Consider the following 22,817-nt stretch of genomic DNA (forward strand, 5'->3'; position numbering starts at 1 on the left):
GGGGGCTCCAACCCCATCCAACCTCAACTCCAACATCCCCACCACCCACAGCTTCTCCAGGAAACCTCTCCCAGGCTCTCCCCACCCTCACTTCTCCCTCCCAGCTCCTCTCCAGCTCCCCTCTTCCACTTTGAAACCATCTCTCCTTGTCACCTCCCTCCAGGCCCTTGCCCAAAGTCCCTCCCCAGCTTTCCTGGAGCCCCTTCAGACACTGGGAGCTGCTCCAAGGGCTCCCCACAACCTTCTCCTTCTCCTTCTCCTTCTCCTTCTCCTTCTCCTTCTCCTTCTCCTTCTCCTTCTCCTTCTCCTTCTCCTTCTCCTTCTTCTCCTTCTCCTTCTCCTTCTCCTTCTCCTTCTCCTTCTCCTTCTCCTTCTCCTTCTCCTTCTCCTTCTCCTTCTCCTTCTCCTTCTCCTTCTCCTTCTCCTTCTCCTTCTCCTTCTCCTTCTCCTTCTCCTTCTCCTTCTCCTTCTCCTTCTCCTTCTCCTTCTCCTTCTCCTTCTCCTTCTCCTTCTCCTTCTCCTTCTCCTTCTCCTTCTCTTCTCCTTCTCCTCCTTCTCCAGGCTGAACTCCCCCAGGCTCCAGAGCTTCTCCCCTGGCTCCTCTGGCAGGAGGAGAGAAGCTTGGTGAGATGAGAGGATGGGGATACTTTCCAGCCATCCTCAGAGGGGTGTTTTTCTCTTGCCCCAGCAGAGTTCTGCCGCATTGACAAAGCTCTGTGCCAGGATGAGGAGGAGCAGCTCAGCTTCGAGGCCGTCCGCAACATCCACAAGCAGATGGACGACGACGCCAACGGCAACGTGGACGTGGAGGAGAGTGATGAGGTGGGTGCTGGGGGGCCTGGAGTCTCCCCCTCCTCACTGCTCTGACCCAGGACAGGGCTCTGCTCTCACAGGCAGCCCAGGGAGGTGCTGGAGTCTCCATCCCTGGAGATTTTCAAGCCCCACGTGGATGCATTTCTGAGTGAACTGCCCCGGTTTTGGTGCTGCTCTGGCAGGGGGTTCATCCCTCCCAGCCCCTGAAATCCTGTGAATATCTGAATGTCCATCAGTAGCTGAGGGCTGAGGGGACAATCTCTGTTCAGGGGTGCCCAGGAACAGGACAAGGAAGAATGGGGTGGAGCTGGAAGATGGGAAGTTCCAGCTCCAGAGGAGGAGAAACTTCTTGGCTGTGAGGCTGAGGGAGCCCTGGCCCAGGCTGCCCAGAGAGGTTCTGGAGTCTCCTTCTCTGGAGCCTTTCCAACCCCCCTGGATGTGTTCTGTGTGTCCTGCCCTGGGGGATCCTGCTGGGACAGGGGGGTTGGGCTGGGGGATCCCCAGAGCTCCCTTCCAACCTGAACATTCTGTGTTTCTATGAAATGAGGTGGCCTCGAGTGCTCTCTGTGATGGTTTCTCTCACAGAATCACAGCATGGTTGGGAAGGGAGCTGTGGAGCTGCTGATTCCAGAGCAGGGGGCACAGGATGGTGTCCAGGGGGGTTGGGAATGTCTCCAGAGAAGGAGACTCCAGCCCCTCTCTGGGCAGGCTGTGCCAGGGCTCTGCCAGCCTCCAAGTCCAGAGGTTCCTCCTCATCTGGAGCTGGAAGTTCCTTCCCATGGTCAGGTTTGTGCCCTTCACCTCTCGTCCTGTCATTCTGTGATTGTAGAATCCCAGGTTACAGGTTCTGTGCAATGGAGATGTTCAGACTCCATCCTGATCTCATCTGGCAGAGAAGCAATGTCCCACCTGGAGCCAAGGTTCTGATCCAAACAGGCCATTTCTGTGCCCTGCTCTTCCATCTGGGTGCCTTTTCTTCTGTCCTGGGGGGGTTCCAGCCACTTATTTTTCTCCAGGCAAAGCATCATCAGTTGATGGCTGATCACTGGGTAATCAGAAGATCTCTTGACCTCTGGATTTATCATTTCATTCCTTTCTTTTTTAAATTGTGGGGCTGGGAAACAAATCTGACTGTGATGGAGCCTCTGAGTCTCTGCTGAGCAAAGCCACTGCCTGGGGTGTCCTCCACCTTCTGCTGTTCCTCATCTTCTTCCACCACCCCAGATGGAACAGGATGGGATGATCTCTGGAGGCCCCTTCCAACTCTGATAATTCTGGGACAGAATTCCCATGAATGTTTTTGTGCTGCTGGAAAAAGGGGAACAAATCTTTGTTGTCTTGGCCTTGAAGGTTTCAGCTGATAACATCACAGACTCATCGAGGTGTTTGGGTGGTCAGGGAGCTGAGAGCTCCTCTCCTCCAACCCCCCTGCCATGCCCAGGGACACCTCTCATCCAGCCCAGGTTGCTCCAAGCCCATCCAACCTGGCCTTGAACACCTCCAGGGAGGGGGCAGCCACAGCTTCTCCAGGAAACCTCTCCCAGGGTCTCCCCACCCTCCTCCTGAAGAACTTCTTCCTCAGCTCCAGGCTGAACCTCTTCTCCTTCAGCTGAAAACCATTTCCCCTTGTCCTGTGGCTGGACACTCTTCTGAAAAGTCCCTCTGCAGCCTTCCTGGAGGTTCCTTCAGGGACTGGGGGGCAGCTCTAAGCTCCCCAGAGTCTTGTCTTGTCTTGTCTTGTCTTGTCTTGTCTTCTCCAGGCTGCCCAGTCCCAGCTCCCTCAGCCTCTCCTAGGAGCAGAGCTGCTCCATCCAGCCCCTGGATCATCTTTGTGGCCTCCTCTGGACTCGTCCCAACAGATCTCTCTCCTTCTTCTGGTGGGGACCCCAGAGCTGGAGGCAGGATTGGAGGTGGGGTCTGCTGAGAGCAGAGCAGAGGAGGGAGAATCCCCTCTCTGGCTCTGCTGCCCAGGCTCCTCTGGATGCTCCCTCCTAGGCCAGGGCTGCCCTTGGGAGCTGCAATTCTCCCAATCCCTCCATCCCCTGGGAGTCCCCTGCCTGTGCAGGGATATCCATCCTCTCCTGTCCATCCTGTCCTGTCCTGTCCATCCTGTCCATCCTGTCCTGTCCATCCTGTCCTGTCCATCCTGTCCTGTCCTGTCCATCCTGTCCTGTCCATCCTGTCCATCCTGTCCTGTCCATCCTGTCCTGTCCTGTCCATCTTGTCCATCCTGTCCTGTCCATCCTGTCCTGTCCATCCTGTCCTGTCCTGTCCATCCTGTCCATCCTGATGGCCTCGGGGGTTGAGGGATGGCTCCAGAGCTTCAGGAATTCTGTGAAGGTTGGAGCTGTGGCTCTGGTGCCAGCTCCGTGTCCTCCATCTGAGTCTGTGCCATGGACAGGGGTTGTTGAATGGGCTGAATTCTTGGCCCTGGAAGGAATCAAGCCTGGAGCTCCTGGGGTTGCTGTGCCAGGACCCAGCCTGCTCCTGGATGGGGGAGGTCATTGGGGTTGGAAGGTTCTGCTGAACGTGATCTCCAGACCTGAGACCTTTCCTCTCTGGAGGTGTTGGTGTTGGTGTGGGCTCTGTGCAGCTCCTGGGAGAACCTGATGAACATCTCTGGGTGGTTGGGACTTTACAAAATGCTCACCTGCTGCTCCTGGACCAGAAGGGCTCTCTTGTGTCCCTCATTTGGATCTGTCCTCCAGGGTCTGCCCAACCACTCCATCCTGAGCCCATCTCCTGGCTCCTTTATTCCTGCTTCTCAGCTACAGAAGGAACCATCCAAGGAGGTCCCATCTCCCACCCAAACTGTCAGAGCAGTTGAGCTGATGGGACAAATCCATCCAGCACAAGGACCCTCCAGTTCCTGGGGTGGTGAAAGTCTTTGGGAATCCAGAACTGGAGAAGAGGAGAGGGGAGGAGAGGAGAGGAGAGGAGAGGATAGGAGAGGAGAGGAGAGGAGAGGAGAGGAGAGGAGAAAAGAGGAAAGAGGAAAGAGGAGAAAAGAGAAGGTTGTGGGGAGCCCTTGGAGCAGCTCCCAGTGTCTGAAGGGGCTCCAGGAAAGCTGGGGAGGGACTTTGGGCAAGGGCCTGGAGGGAGGTGACAAGGAGAGATGGTTTCCAAGTGGAAGAGGGGAGCTGGAGAGGAGCTGGGAGGGAGAAGTGAGGGTGGGGAGAGCCTGGGAGAGGTTTCCTGGAGAAGCTGTGGGTGGTGGGGATGTTGGAGTTGAGGTTGGATGGGGTTGGGGTCCCTGCCCATGGCAGGGGTGGCACTGGATGTTCTTTAAGGTTTCTCCCAACCCAGTCAGGGAGTGTGTGGGACTCTCCATGACTCTGTGCTGGGTCATTGTCTCCACACAGTGCTGGGGTGGGAGGAGCAGTGAGCTCAGATCCAAGCCCAGAGCTCTGTGGGGTTTAAATTGGAGCCTTTGACATTCTTTGGAATAATCTCCTGGGCAGCTGTCCCACCACCACACCAGGGAGCTAAACCACAACTCCGGGGTGCACGGGAGGGTTGGAGCTGATGATAACCTTGAAAGAAGAGAAGCCAAGTGCTCCTGCTGGCTCACCAAGGGAAATGCCTGGGATGCCTTCTCCAGAGGCTTCAAAGCCTTGGTTGCAAGTTTAAAACTGAATGCAGCTTCAATAAAAGGTTTGAGCTCAGCAGAGGTAAAGCTGAGGAGTGTGACTGGAGGAGCATGGAGTCAGTTTGGGTTGGGAAAGCCCTTTGGGATCATCCAAGTCCAACCCTGCCCCCATCCCCACTGTCCCATGTCCCTCATCCCCACATCCCCAGGGCCTTCTCTGAAACCCCTCCAGGGATGATGGGGACTCCAGCCCTGCCCTGGGCAGCCTGGGCCAGGCCCTGACAACCCTTTCCAGGCAGAAATTCTTCCCCAGCTCCAACCTAAACCTCCCCTGGCACCACTTGAGTTGTGCCCAAAGTTCCTCTTGTCCCATCCCTTGTTCCTTGGGAGCAGAGCCCGACCCCCCCTGGCTCCAACCTCCTCTCAGGGGGTTGCAGAGAGCCACAAGGTCTCCCCTCAGCCTCCTCTGCTCCAGGATCAGCACCCACAGGGCCCTCAGATGCTCCTCACAACTTCTCCACAACCTTCTCCATCTTCTCCAGACCTTTATTCCTGTTCTCCACAACCTCCTCCTTCCTCTCCAGCTCCTTCTCCATCTTCTCCAGCTCCTCCTCCTTGCTCCCCAGACCTCCTTGTGCTCCAGAACCTTCTCCATGCTCTCCAAACCTTCTCCATGCTCCCCAGTCCCTTTTCCATGCTCTCCAGCCCCTTCCCCAGCTCCATTCCCTTCTCTGGACACTCTCCCACCCCTCAATCTCCTCCTTGTCCCTGAGCACCCCAGAACTGACCCCAGGACTCGAGGTGCCTCCTCCGCAATTCCCAGCCCAGGGGACAATCCCTGCCCTGCTCCTGCTGCCCCCCCCAGTGCTGGTCCCAGCCAGGATCTTGGTGGCCACCTTGGCCACCTGGGCACCCCCTGAGCTCATGTCCTGGGTGTCACCCAACCCCCCCAGGGCCTTTTCCCCCGGGCACTTTCCATCTGCTCTGCCCCAAGCCTGGCCTTGGGGTGACCCAAGGGATGGACCTGGCACTTGGCCTCACCCCATGGACCCAACATGAACAGAACCCTCTGCAGAACCTCCCCCCATGGATCCAGCCCATCCAGAACCCTCTTTAGACCCTCACCCCATGGATTTAGAGGCTGTGGGTGGTCCCTCAGCCATCACTTTGGGGGGATGTGCTCTGTGTGGCAGGGTCCCAGCTCAGGAGGTGCTCAGCTGCAGGAGAGCAGCTCCTCCATCCCATCCTTTCTTGGTCAGGAACTTCTGTATTTGTATTTGCAGGGGTTTTTCATGGCCCTTTCTCATCAGAGGGTGGGAAGTTTGGGGTACATGGGGTTTGGGTTATAGGTTCTGGTTGCCCACCACCTTTCTGCTGCCCTTTAAATCCTCGCTGCCTTTTTTCCACTGGGGAAGGTGATGAAGTTTTCAGGTGACATCAGTGACCTGGATTCAGACGAAAGCACTCGGTCCTCTTGGGGAAATCTTCTTCTAATTAGTGATCTATTTCTGCTCCTCACACTTCCTCCAAGGCAGCTCCAGCTGTTTAGGGGCAACTCCGGCGAGGTAGGGAGAGGCTGATGGGTCTCTTGGACACTGTTAGCCTGGTTTCTGAAGGGAAGAAGGTTTGTGGTGTGGCAGTTCCTGGCTCCTCTCAACCTCTGCTCCCACCACCTGAAGCCACCTCAGAGGGCTTGAAGACCAAGGTTTTCTGCAGCTTTACTGAAACTTGGTAGCTGGGGAAAAAAAGAAGTCCTCAAATCATGGAGATGTTGAGGTTGGAAAAGACCTTTCAGATCACCCAGTCCAACCATGGCTCCTGCCAAGCTCACCAACCCCTGACCCTCATCCCCACATCCCCAGGCTCTGAAACCCCTCCAGGGATGATGGGGACTCCACCACAAAATCATTCTGGTTGGGAAAGACCTTCAAGATCATCCAACCCAACCATGAACCCAGCTCTACCAAGGCCACCACTGCCCCGTGTCCCTCATCCCCACATCTCCAGGCTCTGGAACCCAACCAGGACAAGGGATGATGGGGACTCCAGCCCTGCCCTGCTGAGCTGTTGGAGGTGGTGATGAGGGATGAGGTGCCCGAGGAGCTCTGAGCTCCCTGGGTTGGTTTGGGTCCCTTTGCAGTGAATCAGGGCACGTGGTCACCCCTTGCCCATGTGCTTGGTGGTCTTCAGGAGGGGTGATGAGCAGAGATCCAGGGGTGTGGGGGGGATTCCAGGGCTCAAGGGGGAAATCCAAAAAGTCAAGTGAGGAGGTGGGAGGTTCTGCAGATGAAAACCACGACAGAAAAAGCTCCAGAAGGTCCCTGTTGATGGAACCTCTTGGTTTTGGCCATGGTTCCAACCACCATGGGTTCCAACTGGGTTGTCATCACCAGTTGGCCCCTGCAGCTCCCCAGTCCTCAGCCCTGGCAGACTGGGGAGACACATTCTGGTCATGGGCCTTGGGAGATGGAGAATGGGAACCAACAACCTTGGTCCTGGTGTTTAATGGTTTTTTTTTTAATCCCCAAATGGTTCCCAAATCAATTATTCTCTGGAGGGGGTGCACACCTCTGCTTTGGGGAGGTCTGCCAGGGTCTCTGGAGGTGCTCAGGGTGGGATTTCTGAAGATGGTTTGAGGTGGACCACTGGATTTGTCCTTCTGTAGACATCTGGAACTGGTTTGGGTAGGACCCAACTGGTTTGGTAGGACTCAGGAGGTGGTCCTGAGTGGGACCTCTAGAAGTGGTGAGGGTGGACCTCTGGAGATGGTTCTGGGATAGGCTCTGGAAGTGATCCTGCTGTAGACCTCTGGAATTGGTCTGGGTAGGACTTCTGGAGATGGTCCTGAGTGGGACCCCATGAGGTGGTTTGCAGTGGAACCTCTGGAGATGGTTCTGGGATAGGCTCTGGAAGTGGTCCTGGGGAGTACACCTGGAAGTGGTCCTGGGTGGGACCTCTGGAGGTGTCCCTGGATGTGACCTGTACCTCTGGGTCTGATCCTGATGGGACCTCTGGAGCTTGTCTGACCCAACCCTTGCCCAGGCAGAGCCAAGTGCCCAGGACTCTGGGCTTTGGAGGTCTCCAGGGATGGGATCAGAAGAATCCTCACTCTGTGAAGTGCTGCTTTGTGAGGAGGTCAATGTCTGGTGGGGGAGTTCCAGTGCCTGATGTTCTGAACACCCTGAGTCCTCCTGGTGTGGGGGACACGGATGTGACATGGATTTCCCAATGGTTTGTGCTGGTTGGCACCAGGGGTGGGTGAGCAAATGTGATCAGCAGCAGCTGATATGGTACAAGATGGAGAATCCTGGAGTTGTTTGGGTTGGGAAAGCCCTTTGAGATCATCCAATCCATCCATGACCCCATCCCCACTGTCCCATGTCCCTCATCCCCACATCCCCAGGGGTTGCTCTGAAACCCCTCCAGGGATGATGGGGACTCCAGCCCTGCCCTGGGCAGCCTGGGCCAGGCCCTGACAACCCTTTCCAGGCAGAAATTCTTCCCCAGCTCCAACCTAAACCTCCCCTGGCACAACTTGAGTTGTGCCCAAAGTTCCTCTTGTCCCATCCCTTGTTCCTTGGGAGCAGAGCCCGACCCCCCCTGGCTCCAACCTCCTCTCAGGGGGTTGCAGAGAGCCACAAGGTCTCCCCTCAGCCTCCTCTGCTCCAGGATCAGCACCCACAGGGCCCTCAGATGCTCCTCACAACTTCTCCACAACCTTCTCCATCTTCTCCAGACCTTTATTCCTGTTCTCCACAACCTCCTCCTTCCTCTCCAGCTCCTTCTCCATCTTCAGCCCTTCCAGCCTTCTCCAGACCCTCACCCCATGGATCCAATCTGTCCAGAACCCTCTGCAGAACCTTACCCCATGGGTCCATCCTCTCCAGAACCCTGTGCAGACCCCCCATCCATGGGTCCATCCTGTCCAGAACCCTCTGCAGACCCCCCCATCCATGGGTCCATCCTGTCCAGAACCCTCTGCAGACCCCCCATCCATGGGTCCATCCTCTCCAGAACCCTCTGCAGAGCCTTCCCACCCTCCAGCAGATCCACACTCCCACCCGTGGAGCTGGCAGGGCAGCAGCCACCTGCAATCATCTCTTGGTTCCCAGCTCTGGTCAGAAGCAGGAGGTGCCTGATGGCCCCAGCAGAAGCAGGGGGTGCTGGGCAGGGTTTCACCAACTCATTTTAGTTTCATTCTTCTCTTTTTTGGTCTCTTCCCTTGAGGACAAAGCTGTTCTGGAGCTTTCCCTGAGCTGCCCAGGCTTCCCCATGCAGGACCAACTTGTTGGAGGAGGTCCCTGGCCCCATCCTGGCTCCTTGGTGGCCACATCCTCCCCACCCCAGAGTCCTTGGGGGGGTTTTGTTGTGGTGATGGTGCAGGGCAAGCTGCAGGAGATCACTTTTCCTTTCTCTGCTTCCCCTGAGCTAAATATACCCAGGAGCAGCTGATGGCTCGGGGCCCGTGGGACCTGGCAGCCACCCCTGGGGCTCAGGGCTGGGTGACATTGCCACCTTCCCACTGGGTCACGAGTTAATGAGCTGGGGGGACAACAACCACGTCACCTGGGGTTTGTGTCATGGACCTAGGCTGCAAACTGAAATATCTTCATGGAACCAGCACATCCCAGACTGGTTTGGCTGGGAAAGGACCTTAAAGCTCACCCAGTGCCCCCAGGGACCCCTCCCCCAGCCCAGGGGGCTCCAACCCCATCCAACCTCAACTCCAACATCCCCACCACCCACAGCTTCTCCAGGAAACCTCTCCCAGGCTCTCCCCACCCTCACTTCTCCCTCCCAGCTCCTCTCCAGCTCCCCTCTTCCACTTTGAAACCATCTCTCCTTGTCACCTCCCTCCAGGCCCTTGCCCAAAGTCCCTCCCCAGCTTTCCTGGAGCCCCTTCAGACACTGGGAGCTGCTCCAAGGGCTCCCCACAACCTTCTCCTTCTCTTCTCCAGCCTCAACACCCCCAACTCTCTCCCCCTGGCTCCAGAGCTGCTCCAGCCCTCCCAGCACCTCCATCACCTCCTCTGGATGTGGTCCCTCAGCTCTGTGTCCTGCTGCTGCTGGGGACCCCAGACCTGGACCTGGTTCTCCAGAGGGTTCTCAGGAGAGCAGCTCAGTTGCTCTCATCCATTTCAGCATCTCCTCCAAACCTGACCTTACCTCTAGGTGATTCCTTTCTCTCTACTCCCAGTTTCAAGGTTTTGCTGCCTTTTCCCTGGATTCCCCTTTTTTTCCAGCTCATTTCTGGCTCTGAGCTTTGGAGCCACAGCTTCTCCTCAGGCAGAATCATCTCTCCAGACATGAAACCATTCCCTTGGGCTTCCCCAGCCCCTGCCCACTACTTCCACCAAAAATCCTTCTGCTCCTCCTGCTCTCCTGGCACAGAAATGGTTTCCAGCTGCAAGAGGGGAGATGGAGAGGAGATGGGAGGGAGAAATTGTTTGGTTCCAGGCTGCCCAAGGAAGCTGTGGCTGCCCCATCCCTGGCAGTGTCTCAGCCCAGGCTGGATGGGGCTTGGAGCAACCTGGGCTGTGGGAGGGGTCCCTGCACATCCAGGGGGTGGAACTGGAGGAGCTTTTGGGTCCCTTCCAACCCAAACCAGTCTGGGATTCTCTTCTACAAAGTTATTTTTGACATTTTGGGGTACAAAAGCAGCAGTTGTGCTTCAGGAAGATGAGTTTGCACTGGGGAATAGCACACTGTTGTTTTCTGAGCAGAACTGGATAGTCATGGAATCATGGAATGGGTTGGGTTGGAAGGGACCTCCAAGATCTCCCATTTCCAAGGCCCTGCATGGGCAAATATCCCAGTGCTGTGTGTGGCACAGCTCCTGGCACACCAGGGGACAGACAGAGCCCCTCTTGGGGACAACACCATCTGCTGTAGACCCTGTCCCAGGGTGCCCAAGGAAGCAATTAATTATGATCCTGAAGGTCCCTGAATTCAATGATCCTGAAGGTCCCTTCCCACCCAACCCATTCCATGATTCTGCAACTGCCCCATCCCTGGCAGTGTCTCAGCCCAGGTTGGATGGGGCTTGGAGCACCCTGGGCTGTGGGAGGGGTCCCTGCACATCCAGGGGTTGGGACTGGAGGAGCTTTTGGGTCCCTTCCCACCCAAACCAGTCTGGGTGCTCTGAAGGAGGGAGTTGATGCCATTTAAATCAAAACCCTGAGCTGCTCCATCTCAGGCTGATGCTCTGTGACAACCTGGGGGTGTGATGGCAAGGAGGAAAGGTGAAAGATGTCTTATTTTTTGGAAAAGGTTCTTTTCTCCCCAAGAGATGACTCAGAGAATAATCCTCTTGTTTATTCTTCTCCTAGTTCTTGAGGGAGGACTTGAATTATCATGACCCAACAGTCAAGCACAGCACCTTCCATGGAGAAGACAAGCTCATCAGTGTGGAGGATCTCTGGAAGGCCTGGAAGACATCTGAAGGTAAAAGAAAAAAAGACAAAAGTGGAAAATGAAAGCACCTGCTGGGCTCCTTTCCCCTGTGCTATAAAAGTGAGGAACACTTTGAGTTTCATCTGACCCTGGCAGGAGCATCTGTACCTCCCAGGAGGAACGTGTGGGTTCTGCCTGGGTCAGCTCAGTGTCACTCCTGCTCTTCCCCTGCTCAGAACTTGGGAATTCCTTTTCTGAGAGATCACAAAAACTGAGTTCTCCTTCTTCCCAATCTTCAGCCAAGGACTTGGGGGTGTTGGCTGAGGAGAAGCTCAGCATGAGCCATCAAAACCACCCCTGTCCTGGGCTGTGTCCCCATCAGGGCCAGGGAGGGGATTGTCCCCCCCTGGGGTAAAGCTGTGTCCAGGTCTGGGGTCCCCAGCAGCAGGAGGACACGGAGCTGTTGGAGCCAGTGCAGAGGAGGTGATGGAGGTGCTGGGAGGGCTGGAGCAGCTCTGGAGCCAGGGGGAGAGAGTTGGGGGTGTTGAGGCTGGAGAAGAGAAGGAGAAGGTTGTGGGGAGCCCTTGGAGCAGCTCCCAGTGTCTGAAGGGGCTCCAGGAAAGCTGGGGAGGGACTTTGGGCAAGGGCCTGGAGGGAGGTGACAAGGAGAGATGGTTTCCAAGTGGAAGAGGGGAGCTGGAGAGGAGCTGGGAGGGAGAAGTGAGGGTGGGGAGAGCCTGGGAGAGGTTTCCTGGAGAAGCTGTGGGTGGTGGGGATGTTGGAGTTGAGGTTGGATGGGGTTGGAGCCCCCTGGGCTGGGGAGGGGTCCCTGCCCATGGCAGGGGTGGCACTGGGTGATCTTGAGGGTCCCTTCCCAGCCAAAGCAGTCTGGAATTTGTGGAATCTTTCTAGTTAAAGTTTTTATTTTCAAATCTGGAGCTTCGTGCCAGGATGGAGTTTTGACTTCAGACCAGTAGCCCCAGTCAGAAAAAACATCAGTGCCATGAACACGAGGGGGGTGTAGAGATGGACATTGGTGCCTCCAGATGTAGATTTGGGTGTCTGAGGCATTTGGGGTTGCTCCTCCCATGCTTCCCAGGGAGGTGCTGGAGTCACCATCCCTGGAGGTGGTAAAAGAATGGGTAGAGTGGGCTCAGCCCCAGGAGATGATTACTAAATCATGGTTGGACTCCATGATCCTGAGGGCCCTTTCCAACCACGATGATTCTGTGACAGAGCTGTAAGAAATGTTCCATGGAATCATGAAGGTTGGAGAAGAGCTGTAACATCACCCAGTCCAACCCTCCACCCAACCCCACCACACTGACATCACAACCATGTCCCCAAGTGCCACAGCTGCACATTTTTGAGCCCTTCTAGGGATGGGGACTCCACCACCTCCCTGGGCATCCTCTTCCAATGCTCAACCACTCTTTCAATAAAGAATTTTTTCCTAGTTCATCCCTCACCATCCCAGGAGGATTAGGAATGTCCCCCTTAGGATGGGATAGCAGCCACAGCTTCTCCAGGAAACCTCTCCCAGGCTCTCCCAACCCTCACTTCTCCCTCCCAGCTCCTCTCCATCTCCCCTCTTGCAGCTGGAAACCCTTCCCCCCTCCTGCCATCCCTCCAGGATCAGGGATGTCCCACTGAGGGATGGTGTTTGGAAACACAGAGCTTCTCTGTGTCATCCTGGAGCTGTGTTCCAGGCTCAGACTTCTCAGTTGGGCAGCCACGTGCTGGAAGTTCTCAACCAAACCACTTGAGCTGGTGCCAAGGAGCTGCTTTGTCTCCCGTGTCCCTCCTGCAGGAAGTGTTTCTTCTCCTGGTTGGCTGTTTGCAGATGGCTTTGCCTCAAGTTTATTTTCATGTCAGATGGGAAAGAGGAGAAAAATCATTAAGGGGTGGAGGAGAACATCTCATGATACTCCCCAGGTCCCTTCCTTGCTTGCTCTGCTTTTGCTCTCTCCCTGCTGGGATCTGACACCTCTCAGCTTCAGCTCCTGTGGCAGAACCTCCACTTCCCAGCCCAGTCCTTTTCCCACCCTCTCTCTGTTCCTCCTGGGCTTCCAGCAACCTGGGAGGTGTCCCTGCTCGTGGAAGTGGGTGGAACTGGGATCATTTTTAAGCTCTTTTTCAAACCAAAGCAGTCCATGATTCTGTGGTAAGCTACAAAGCTCCTTCTGGACCTTAATTACTCCAAACATCAAGGCTGAGATGTTCTGAGGTGCTGGGTTTGGGAGGTGAAGCCCTCATGAAGCAATGGCTCTGCCAACACCACCCAAGTGGCAGATCATGGAATCCCAGACTGGTTTGGGTGGGAAGGGACCTCAAAGCTCCTCCAGTTCCAACCCCTGGATGTGCAGGGACCCCTCCCACAGCCCAGGGTGCTCCAAGCCCCATCCAACCTGGGCTGAGACACTGCCAGGGATGGGGCAGCCACAGCTTCCCTGGGCAGCCTGGGACAGGGGCTCAGCACCAGTTGAAGCTGATGTGGAGATGAGACTTCCCTTCCTTTCCAGCCTTGCTCTCCTCTGCTTGGTGCTTGGCCCTCACTCTGTCCTCTCTGTCATCTTCCCAGTGTTTAAAGCTGGAAGATGTTTCTCATACTTGCTGGACAACTCATGGTTGACCTTTAAGAAGTTGGCTGCGTGGCTCTGAACTCAGCAGCCCCTGGGACAGCACTAAATGGGCTTTTTTTTCTCCATTTAGCTGTTGGGAAGGACATGTAGGAGAGGGACCAAAGGATGCTGGGCTGGAAGCATGAGAGGTGGTGACCATCAGCAGTGTCTGATTTCCAGCACAACACCCTGGGCTCATCACAGGATGCTTTGGGTGGGAAAAGACCTTTAAAGATCATCTCCTCCAACCTCCCTGCTGTGAGCAGGGACATTTTCAACTAGATGAGATTGCTCAGATCCCTGTCCAGCCTGGCCTGGAATGGTTCCAGGGACGGGGCATCTCCCACCTCTCTGGGCAACCTGATGGTTGGTATCATAGAATCATTAAATGTTAGGGGTTGGAAGGGAGCTCTGGAGATCCCCCAGCCCAACCCCCCTGCCCCAGCAGGATCCCCCAGGGCAGGACACACAGAACACATCCAGGGGGGTTGGAAAGGCTCCAGAGAAGGAGACTCCAGAACCTCTCTGGGCAGCCTGGGCCAGGGCTCCCTCAGCCTCACAGCCAAGAAGTTTCTCCTCCTCTGGAGCTGGAACTTCCCATCTTCCAGCTCCACCCCATTCTTCCTTGTCCTGTTCCTGGGCACCCCTGAACAGAGATTGTCCCCTTCCTCTTGCCCCCCAGCCCTCAGCTATTGATGGACATTCAGCACATCCCCTCTCAGCCTTCTCTTCTCCAGCCTCAACAGCCCCAGGGCTCTCACTCTTTCTTCCCAGCAGAGATGCTCAAGTCCCTTCAGCACCTCCCAGCTCTCCCTTGGCCTCTCTCCAGTAGATCCCAGTCTCTCCTCAACTGGGGAGCCCCAAACTGGAGCCAGGATTCCAGGGGTGCTCTCCCCAGGGCACAGCAGAGCAGAGCAGAGCAGAGGGGGAGCAGAACCTCCCTGGAGCTGCTGGACACACTTTTCCTGATGCCCCCAGGACCCCATTGGCCTCTTGGCCACCAGGACACATTGCTGAGCCCTGGGGAAGTTCCTCTCCACTGGGACTCCAAGGGCTTTCTCCATGGAGCTGCTCTCCAGCAGGATGTCCCTCACCTGTCCTGCTGCTTGGGGTTATTCCTCCCCAGGTGCAGGACTCTACAGCTGAGCCACTCCCAGACATTCCATGATTTTGATCCTACACTTATTGAACTTCATGAGGTTCCCCTTTGCCCAGCTCTGCAGCCTCCCCAGATCTGGTTGGGAGCATCCCAGATTTCTGCTGTCTCAGACTCCTCTCCTGCTTTGTGCCATCAGCAGAGGACTCTGGAGCTCCCAAAAACTCATCCCCAAACCCAGCAGTGAGGGAGCTGGGGAGAAATGTTCACCCTGGGTGACTTGGGCTGTGTCACCTCCTCCTCCTGTTCCCAGAGATCTCTTACTCAACGAGCTGACAGTGGTTTTCTTCTTTCCACCACCTGTGCTGGTTTGGGGGTGGATGGGTCTGGAGGAGGGGGTGAGGTCCTCAGAGCCAGCAGGAATATTTACTGGAGTTCCATGGTTCAGGTTTGGGGAGGTGGTGAGGAGGAAAAGTCTTTGGGTGATGGAGACCTCAACAATATCACTTCCCTACTGCCAGCACTTTGGGTGTTGCCTCTCTGGGGCTCCTCTGGTGACATTGTGAGAAATGTGCAGGAGAAGCCTCACCTGGGCCTGCTCCTCAGGCAGCTCCTTCATCTGATGGCCTCATTACGTGGGGTTTTTTGTTCTTCTTCTTCTTCTCATGAGCTGGAAGCAGAGTGGATCCCAGCCTTGTGGTCATGAGGCTGCCCCTGGGTTGTGTTTGCTGTGGTGGGGTCTGGTGAAGGGAAATCTGGAGCAGCCCCTCAGGTGTAGAACAAACCTCAGAAAAAAAGATTAACCAAAGCAAAGAGGAGCTGTGGGGTTGTCTGGAGTAGCCCAGGGGGATTCCTTCTTCTTTAATCACAGAACCCCAGACTGGGTTGGGTTGGGAGAAACCTTAAAGAACATCCAGTGCCACCTCTTGCCATGGGCAGGGACCCCTCCCCAGCCCTGGGGGCTCCAACCCCATCCAACCTCAACTCCAACATCCCCACCACCCACAGCTTCTCCAGGAAACCTCTCCCAGGCTCTCCCCACCCTCACTTCTCCCTCCCAGCTCCTCTCCAGCTCCCCTCTTCCACTTTGAAACCATCTCTCCTTGTCACCTCCCTCCAGGCCCTTGCCCAAAGTCCCTCCCCAGCTTTCCTGGAGCCCCTTCAGACACTGGGAGCTGCTCCACGGGCTCCCCACAACCTTCTCCTTCTCCTCCTCCTCCTCCTTCTCCTCCTCCTCCTCCTTCTCCTTCTCCTTCTCCTTCTCCTTCTCCTTCTCCTTCTCCTTCTCCTTCTCCTTCTCCTTCTCCTTCTCCTTCTCCTTCTCCTTCTCCTTCTCCTTCTCCTTCTCCTTCTCCTTCTCCTTCTCCTTCTCCTTCTCCTCCTCCTTCTCCTTCTCCTCCTCCTTCTCCTCCTCCTCCTCCTTCTCCTCCTCCTCCTCCTTCTCCTTCTCCTGCTCCTTCTCCTTCTCCTTCTTCTCCTCCTCCTCCTCCTTCTTCTCCTTCTCCTTCTCTTCTCCAGCCTCAACACCCCCAACTCTCTCCCCCTGGCTCCAGAGCTGCTCCAGCCCTCCCAGCACCTCCATCACCTCCTCTGCACTGGCTCCAGCAGCTCCGTGTCCTTGTGTTGCTTCCACTGTGAAGTTCTGCTGCCTTTGCTGGTGGGATGGTTTTGGTGTCCCCAGGTTCTCAGGTGCTCTCCTTGCTTTCTGCCTCTCCTGCAGTCTATAACTGGACAGTGGATGAGGTGGTTCAGTGGCTCATCACCTACGTGGAGCTGCCCCAGTACGAGGAGACCTTCCGCAAGCTGCAGCTGAGTGGACACGCCATGCCCAGGTCAGTGCAATCCCTGCTTGGGATGGGTCCAGGGAGCCAAACAGATCCCAGGGGGCTCCTGACATCCTCGGAGTCCACAGAGCCACCTCCTCCTCCTCCTCTGGGCTTGTGTTGGCTTTGCCATCACCTTCAGGGAGAGCTTCAGTGAGTGTGAGGTTTGTGTGGGTGAGAGGAGGAGCTGCTGTCCAAATCCAAACTGGAAGATGGGAATTCCAGCTCCAGAGGAGGAGAAACCTCTTGGCTGTGAGGCTGAGGGAGCCCTGGCCCAGGCTGCCCAGAGAGGTTCTGGAGTCTCCTTCTCTGGAGCCTTTCCAACCCCCCTGGATGTGTTCTGTGTGTCCTGCCCTGGGGGATCCTGCTGGGACAGGGGGGTTGGGCTGGGGGATCCCCAGAGCTCCCTTCCAACCTGAACATTCTATGATCCTATGAAATGAGGTGGCCTCGAGTGCTCTCTGTGATGGTTTCTCTCACAGAACCACAGCATGGTTGGGAAGGGAGCTGTGGAGCTGCTGATTCCAGAGCAGGGGGCACAGGATGGTGTCCAGGGGGGTTGGGAATGTCTCCAGAGAAGGAGACTCCAGCCCCTCTCTGGGCAGGCTGTGCCAGGGCTCTGCCAGCCTCCAAGTCCAGAGGTTCCTCCTCATCTGGAGCTGGAAGTTCCTTCCCATGGTCAGGTTTGTGCCCCTTGGCCCTGGTCCTGTCCCTGGCAGCCCTGAGGAGAGTCTGGCCCCATCCTGCTGACCCCCAGCCTGGAGATCTTGGTCAGCACTGAGAGATCCCAGAGTTCAGAGGTTCCTCCTCATCTGGAGCTGGAACTTCCTTCCCATGGTCAGCTTTGTGCCCTTCACCTCTCGTCCTGTCACAGAAGAAGGATTTGTCCCCCCCTCCTGACACCCACCCCTGGAAGTGTTTGTGAGGATCCCCCCTCAGTCTTCTCCAGACTGAAAAGACTCCAAGTCCCTCAGGCTCTCCTCACAGGGGAAATGTCCCTAATGCCCTCATCAGGCCTGGAGCTTCCCCACCATTGTCCTCCCCCCTCAGCATCACAGCAGCATCTCCACTGCCCAGGTGCCATTGACACTCCCAGTTCAGGTGTTACTGGTTGTGTGTCCCTGCACTGGTGTGAGTCCACACCCTGTGGTGTTTCACCAGAGCAGTTCCTCAGCACAAACACTGCTCTCAACTTGTGATGGGTTTGGAAAGACCTCAGTGCAGCTTTTTGGGTCAAGATTCTTGTCACAGACACAGAGATGTCACCAGGTTGGGAAGGGGGAGTAAATTAGGAGCAAAATGAGGTTTTTGAGGCAGTGGGTGCTGTGTGGCTGTTTCCCAGACTGGTTTGGGTTGGAAGGGACCCAAAAGCTCCTCCAGTCCCAACCCCTGGATGTGCAGGGACCCCTCCCACAGCCCAGGGTGCTCCAAGCCCCATCCAACCTGGGCTGAGACACTGCCAGGGATGGGGCAGCCACAGCTTCCTTGGGCAACCTGGGACAGGGGCTCAGCACCCTCAAATTCAAGGTTTTCTTCCCCATCTCCAACCTCAGTCTCCCCTCTTCAAGTTCGAAGCTTGAAGAAGTGAAGTGTGGTCCCAGGGGTGTGAAGTGAGGTGTCAAAGGCAGTTGGAGCTCTGGTTTAAAAACAAATTAATTAGTGGTGGGCAGGATACCAGAAAATAATTTTTGGTGGAAACCCAGTAAGAGGTTGGCAGGATCAATGGAATTTAATTTTCAGTTTCATTTTAGGTTGGATATTTGGGACAATTTCTCCACTGAAAGAGTGGTCAGGCCCTGCCCCAGGCTGCCCAGGGCTGTGGTGGAGTCCCCATCCCTGGAGGGATTCAGAGAATGTGTGGAGGGGGCCCTTGAGGACACGGTTGGGTTGGGTTGGGTTGGTGGTTGGACTTGATCTTTGAGATCTTGTCCAAGTCTTCCCCAACCTTCATGATTTCTCCTCCTGTAGGCTCCCCATGACTCCTGTTGTGTTGGCCATGGATCCAGGTGGATCTGCTCACACCTATTTCTGGTTTTGGTTGCAGGCTGGCAGTGAACAATGTCACCATGATGGGAAGTGTCCTGAAAATGACCGACCGCAGCCACAGGCAGAAGCTGCAGCTGAAGGCCTTGGACACCGTGCTCTTTGGGCCTCCCCTCTGTAAGTACCAGAACTGTCTGACCATCCATCAAGAGGTCTGTGTCTGCTCAGACATCAGAGTCATCTGGGAGAAGGGAACTCTGCCCTGTGCCACCTCAGCCAGGAAAATCATCCCTGGGAGAAGGTCCCTGACCCAGGAGCAGGTTGGCTCTGGATTTGTTGGAGCCCAGAGGCCTCCTGCCTCTGATGGGCTTAATGGGACCCAGAGTCCAGCTGGGATCTTCTCTGTCCATGGGGTAAAACCATAGAATCAAGAGAGTCATGGAATTAAAGCCCACCCAGTGCCCCCAGTGCCCCCCCTGCCATGGGCAGGGACCCCTCCCCAGCCCAGGGGGCTCCAACCCCATCCAACCTCAACTCCAACATTCCCACCACCCACAGCTTCTCCAGGAAACCTCTCCCAGGCTCTCCCCACCCTCACTTCTCCCTCCCAGCTCCTCTCCAGCTCCCCTCTTCCACTTTGAAACCATCTCTCCTTGTCACCTCCCTCCAGGCCCTTGCCCAAAGTCCCTCCCCAGCTTTCCTGGAGCCCCTTCAGGCACTGGGAGCTGCTCCAAGGGCTCCCCACAACCTTCTCCTTCTCCTTCTCCTTCTCCTTCTCCTTCTCCTTCTCCTTCTCCTTCTCCTTCTCCTTCTCCTTCTTCTCTTCTCTTCCCCTTCTCCTTCTTGTCCTTCTCCTCTTCTCTTCTCTTCTCTTCTCTTCTCTTCTCTTCTCTTCTCTTCTCTTCTCTTCTCTTCTCTTCTCTTCTCTTCTCTTCTCTTCTCTTCTCTTCTCTTCTCTTCTCTTCTCTTCTCTTCTCTTCTCTTCTCTTTTCTCATCACAACCCCAACTCTCTTCACCTGGTTTCCATCCTTTTCATCCTTCTCCTTTCTGGAGGTTTGAGCCCTGGGAGGACCCTCCCTGCCCACCCAGAAGGAAGCTGCTTCTGAGGGCCTGGGGCTGCAGATTGTCCACCCCAGGATGAGGGAGATCACAGCAGAGCTGGACAGGAAGGCCCTTGGGATGGAGGAGATGCAGGGACTGCTTTCCTTTGATGCTGATGACTGTGTCCTGGCAGGATCTCCAGGGCTTCTGATGTTTATCTCAGTGCTGCTCCAGGTGCTCCTTCAGCATCCCTTCCCTCCCCTCTGGCTCATGTCTGCTCTTCTCTTGATTAAAGGGACTTCTGTCTCCCTTCCTCTTACTCACCTCTTTCTCAAGAGCTTTAGAAGCTTCTGAGAGGTGAATGGGAGCTTTCCTTGGTCAGGGTCCCTTCCTGCTGGGCACCATGGAGGTGAGGTGGATGTTCAGGGCAGGCTCTGCATGAAGTGACTCCTCAGGGGCTGTGCTCCTCCTGCCCTTTTTGTTGGAATCACAGAATCTTCATCATGGTTGGAAAGGACCTTCAAGATCATCACAGATGTCTCATGTCCCTTTTCAGGGAGGTTTCAAAGGAAGCTGAAGGGTTTTTTTCTTAGCCTGGTGCTTATGAAAACTCTCAGGGTGGAAGCTCTGGCTCAGGAGCTCCCAGCACTTCACTTGCTGAGGGCTGGAGGTGTTCACCACCCAAGTCCTCTTCCTGCTCCCTCTGTTCTTTACGTGGTTTATTAAGTGTCTGCTCCTGTCCACTGCTGGAACCATGGATGGGACGGACCTTCACCTTCTGGGGAGCTGCCGACAGCACTGAATAGGAGCCAGAAGGTGCCCAGGTGGCCAAGGTGGCCACCAAGATCCTGGCTGGGACCAGCACTGGGGGGGGCAGCAGGAGCAGGGCAGGGATTGTCCCCTGGGCTGGGAACTGCTGAGGAGGCACCTCGAGTCCTGGGGTCAGTTCTGGGGTGCTCAGGGACAAGGAGGACATTGAGAGGTGGGAGAGTGTCCAGAGAAGGGAATGGAGCTGGGGAAGGGGCTGGAGAAGTTATAAGGAGCAGCTGAGGGCTCTGGGGTTGTCGATCCTGGAGCAGAGGAGGCTGAGGGGAGACCTTGTCCCCAAGAACAGAGCTTGGATGGGGCTCCAAAGCAGCTGCAGAGTCCCTGTTCCCAAGGACCCCATGGACAAGGGGCAATGGGCACAAGGTGCTCCTGGGGAGATTCCCACTGGACACAGGAGGAAACTTGTTCCCCTGAGGACAGTCAGAGCCTGGAATGGTCTCCCAGGGGAAGGGGGGGATTCCCCCACTCTGGGAGGTTTGAAGTCTCAGCTGGAGGGGGTGCTGGGACAGCTGAGAGCAACAGTGATGGGAGGAGGGTTGGAGCAGGGGATCCTGCAGGTCCCTTCCCACCTCACCTCCCGGGATCCTGGGATTATGAAGGTTGGATGGGATGTCAGCTGAGACAATTAGAAGCCTGGGTTCATCCATGAGATGTTTTTCCTCCCTTTAGGGCACAGTTTGCTTTTTGGAGCCTGTGCCCCAAGCTTGTTGGTGGTCACAGGAGGTGAGTGCTGTGGTCACTGCTCATCCACCAAGGGCTGGAGGCTCCCATGCCCAGAGGGGGAACTTTTCAGGCAGTTCTGGGACACTGTAAAGTGACAAAGGAAAGGACTGGTCAGGGGTGTGGATTCACAACTGTTCCATGTGGTTGGTTCCGTGTCACCACGCGGCTCTGGTGGCAACTGGGACATGACCCAAGGAGATGAAAGGGAGCAGTCAGCTGTCCCCACTGGGTCATTCCACGTCAGGAAGGGTTGGTGAAGAGATTTTTGCCATCTGCCCACACATGAGGTGGGTGAGGGGAGGAAAAACCCCATTAAAGTTTCCACTGGAGCAGAGAGGTGACGCTGCTGAGAAGGTGACGTTGGTGGCTTCAGGGTAACTGCCTGGGTTGTGTCCCCTCCATGGGGAGTGCCTGCTGAGAAGATGTTGATCCAGGGCTGGTTCCTTAAGGAAGGGATTGTGACAGGGTGGATTGCAGCAGGCAATGGCAGTCAGCAGGTTTGGGAAGTTCTTGGTGACCTTTTCTGCTGGAGAAGCAGTGGTGGATTCAGCAGCTCAGAGAATTCCTCTTGGGGTGGTTTGGGGTCTCTGGTCAGAGGATCATCAAATCCCAGACTGGTTTGGGTGAGAAGGGACCTTCCAGCTCCTCCAGTTCCAACCCCTGGATGTGCAGGGACCCCTCCCACAGCCCAGGGTGCTCCAAGCCCCATCCAACCTGGGCTGAGACACTGCCAGGGATGGGGCAGCCACAGCTTCCTTGGGCAGCCTGGCACAGGGGCTCAGCACCCCCTAAATCTCTCCTCTTCCAGTTTAAAGACCTTCCCCCTCATCCCATCCCTCCAGGCCCTTGTCCCAAGTCCCTCCCCAGCTTTTCTGGAGCCCCTTCAGGCACTGGAAGATGCTCCAAGGGCTCCCCAGAACCTTCTCTTCTCCAGACTGAACACCCCCAACTCTCTCAACCTGTTCCAGGCTCTCCCCACCCTCCAATTCCAGAATTCCTTCCCCATCTCCAACCTCAATCTCCCCTTTCTCTCCAACTTTTAACCCATTTCCCTTCTCCTCTCCCTACCCCCCCGTGTCCAAAGCCCTCCCCCAGCTTTCTTGGAGCCCCTTCAGATATTGGAAGGTTGCTCTGAGCTCCCCTGGGAGCCTCCTCTTCTCCAGGCTGAACAACCCCAATCCCTCAGCCTGGCTTCCCAGGGAGCTGCTCAGCCCTCTGAGCATTTCAGTGCCTCCTCTGGACACCTTCCAGGAGCTCTGTGTCCTTCTGGTGCTGGGGACTCCAGAACTGGACACAGGACTCCAGGGGGGGTCTCAGCAGAGCAGAGCAGAGGGGGAGAATCCCCTCCCTCAATGCTCTCTGGGCTTCTGCTGATGCCCCCAGGACCTGGGGGGGTTCTGGGCTTCAGAACATGAACCCAGCACTGTGGATCTGAGAGGACGTTGATCCAACTCCTGTATAATCCTGTTCAATCCCTTCCAAAGGAAAAAAAAAAAGATACCAGTAGGGTTTTTCTGGTTTTACATTTTTTTCCCTCCACCGTTGCCCGCCCGGTGGGTGCTGGCAGGGAAGGGGTGAGGTGGAGCAGGAGCAGTGGAGCAGAAGAAGGCAGAAGTGATGGAGGAGAACAGCTTGTGCCAGGGGAGAGACACGGGGTGTGATTTAAGTGGCAATAAAACCCAGGGAAAAACAATCCAAGAGCTTGGGCTGTAACAACCTCCACCCACGGCCCCCCCCGTCGGCCCCTGGGGTTGGCTCCTGTCCCCCGTGGTGTGAGCTGCAGAGGTTGAAAAAGCTGGAACAGCACCAGGTTCCTGGTGGTGGAGCTGAGAAACAAGAAGAAAAAAATGAAGAGGAAGAAAAAAATGGAGAGGAGAAAGATCTCTTGGGTTGCCTTGGCTGGTGA

General features: G+C 55.9%; 2 protein-coding genes across 2 annotated transcripts in view; one reads left to right on the forward strand and one right to left on the reverse strand.

The window, feature by feature from the left end:
• Nucleotides 1-691: 691 nt before the first annotated feature.
• On the forward strand, nt 692-18,743 carry LOC103539609 (stromal interaction molecule 1; the record flags this gene model as incomplete). Its single annotated transcript, XM_030468734.1, has 4 exons — nt 692-822; nt 10,732-10,846; nt 16,233-16,344; nt 18,380-18,743. Coding segments are annotated over 4 exons (722 nt in total), but the record flags the coding sequence as incomplete, so codon positions are not given.
• Nucleotides 18,744-19,973: 1,230 nt separating this feature from the next.
• The window catches only part of LOC103539684 (F-box/WD repeat-containing protein 7), a 12,783-nt gene continuing 9,939 nt past the window's right edge, over nt 19,974-22,817 (reverse strand). The window contains exon 12 of the mRNA XM_030468731.1: nt 19,974-20,224. Coding sequence (XP_030324591.1) covers nt 19,974-20,224 — 251 coding nt within the window. The remainder of the gene's footprint in view (nt 20,225-22,817) is intronic.

This window comes from Calypte anna, unplaced genomic scaffold, assembly GCF_003957555.1.
Source record: "Calypte anna isolate BGI_N300 unplaced genomic scaffold, bCalAnn1_v1.p scaffold_27_arrow_ctg1, whole genome shotgun sequence".
NCBI lineage: Eukaryota > Metazoa > Chordata > Aves > Apodiformes > Trochilidae > Calypte > Calypte anna.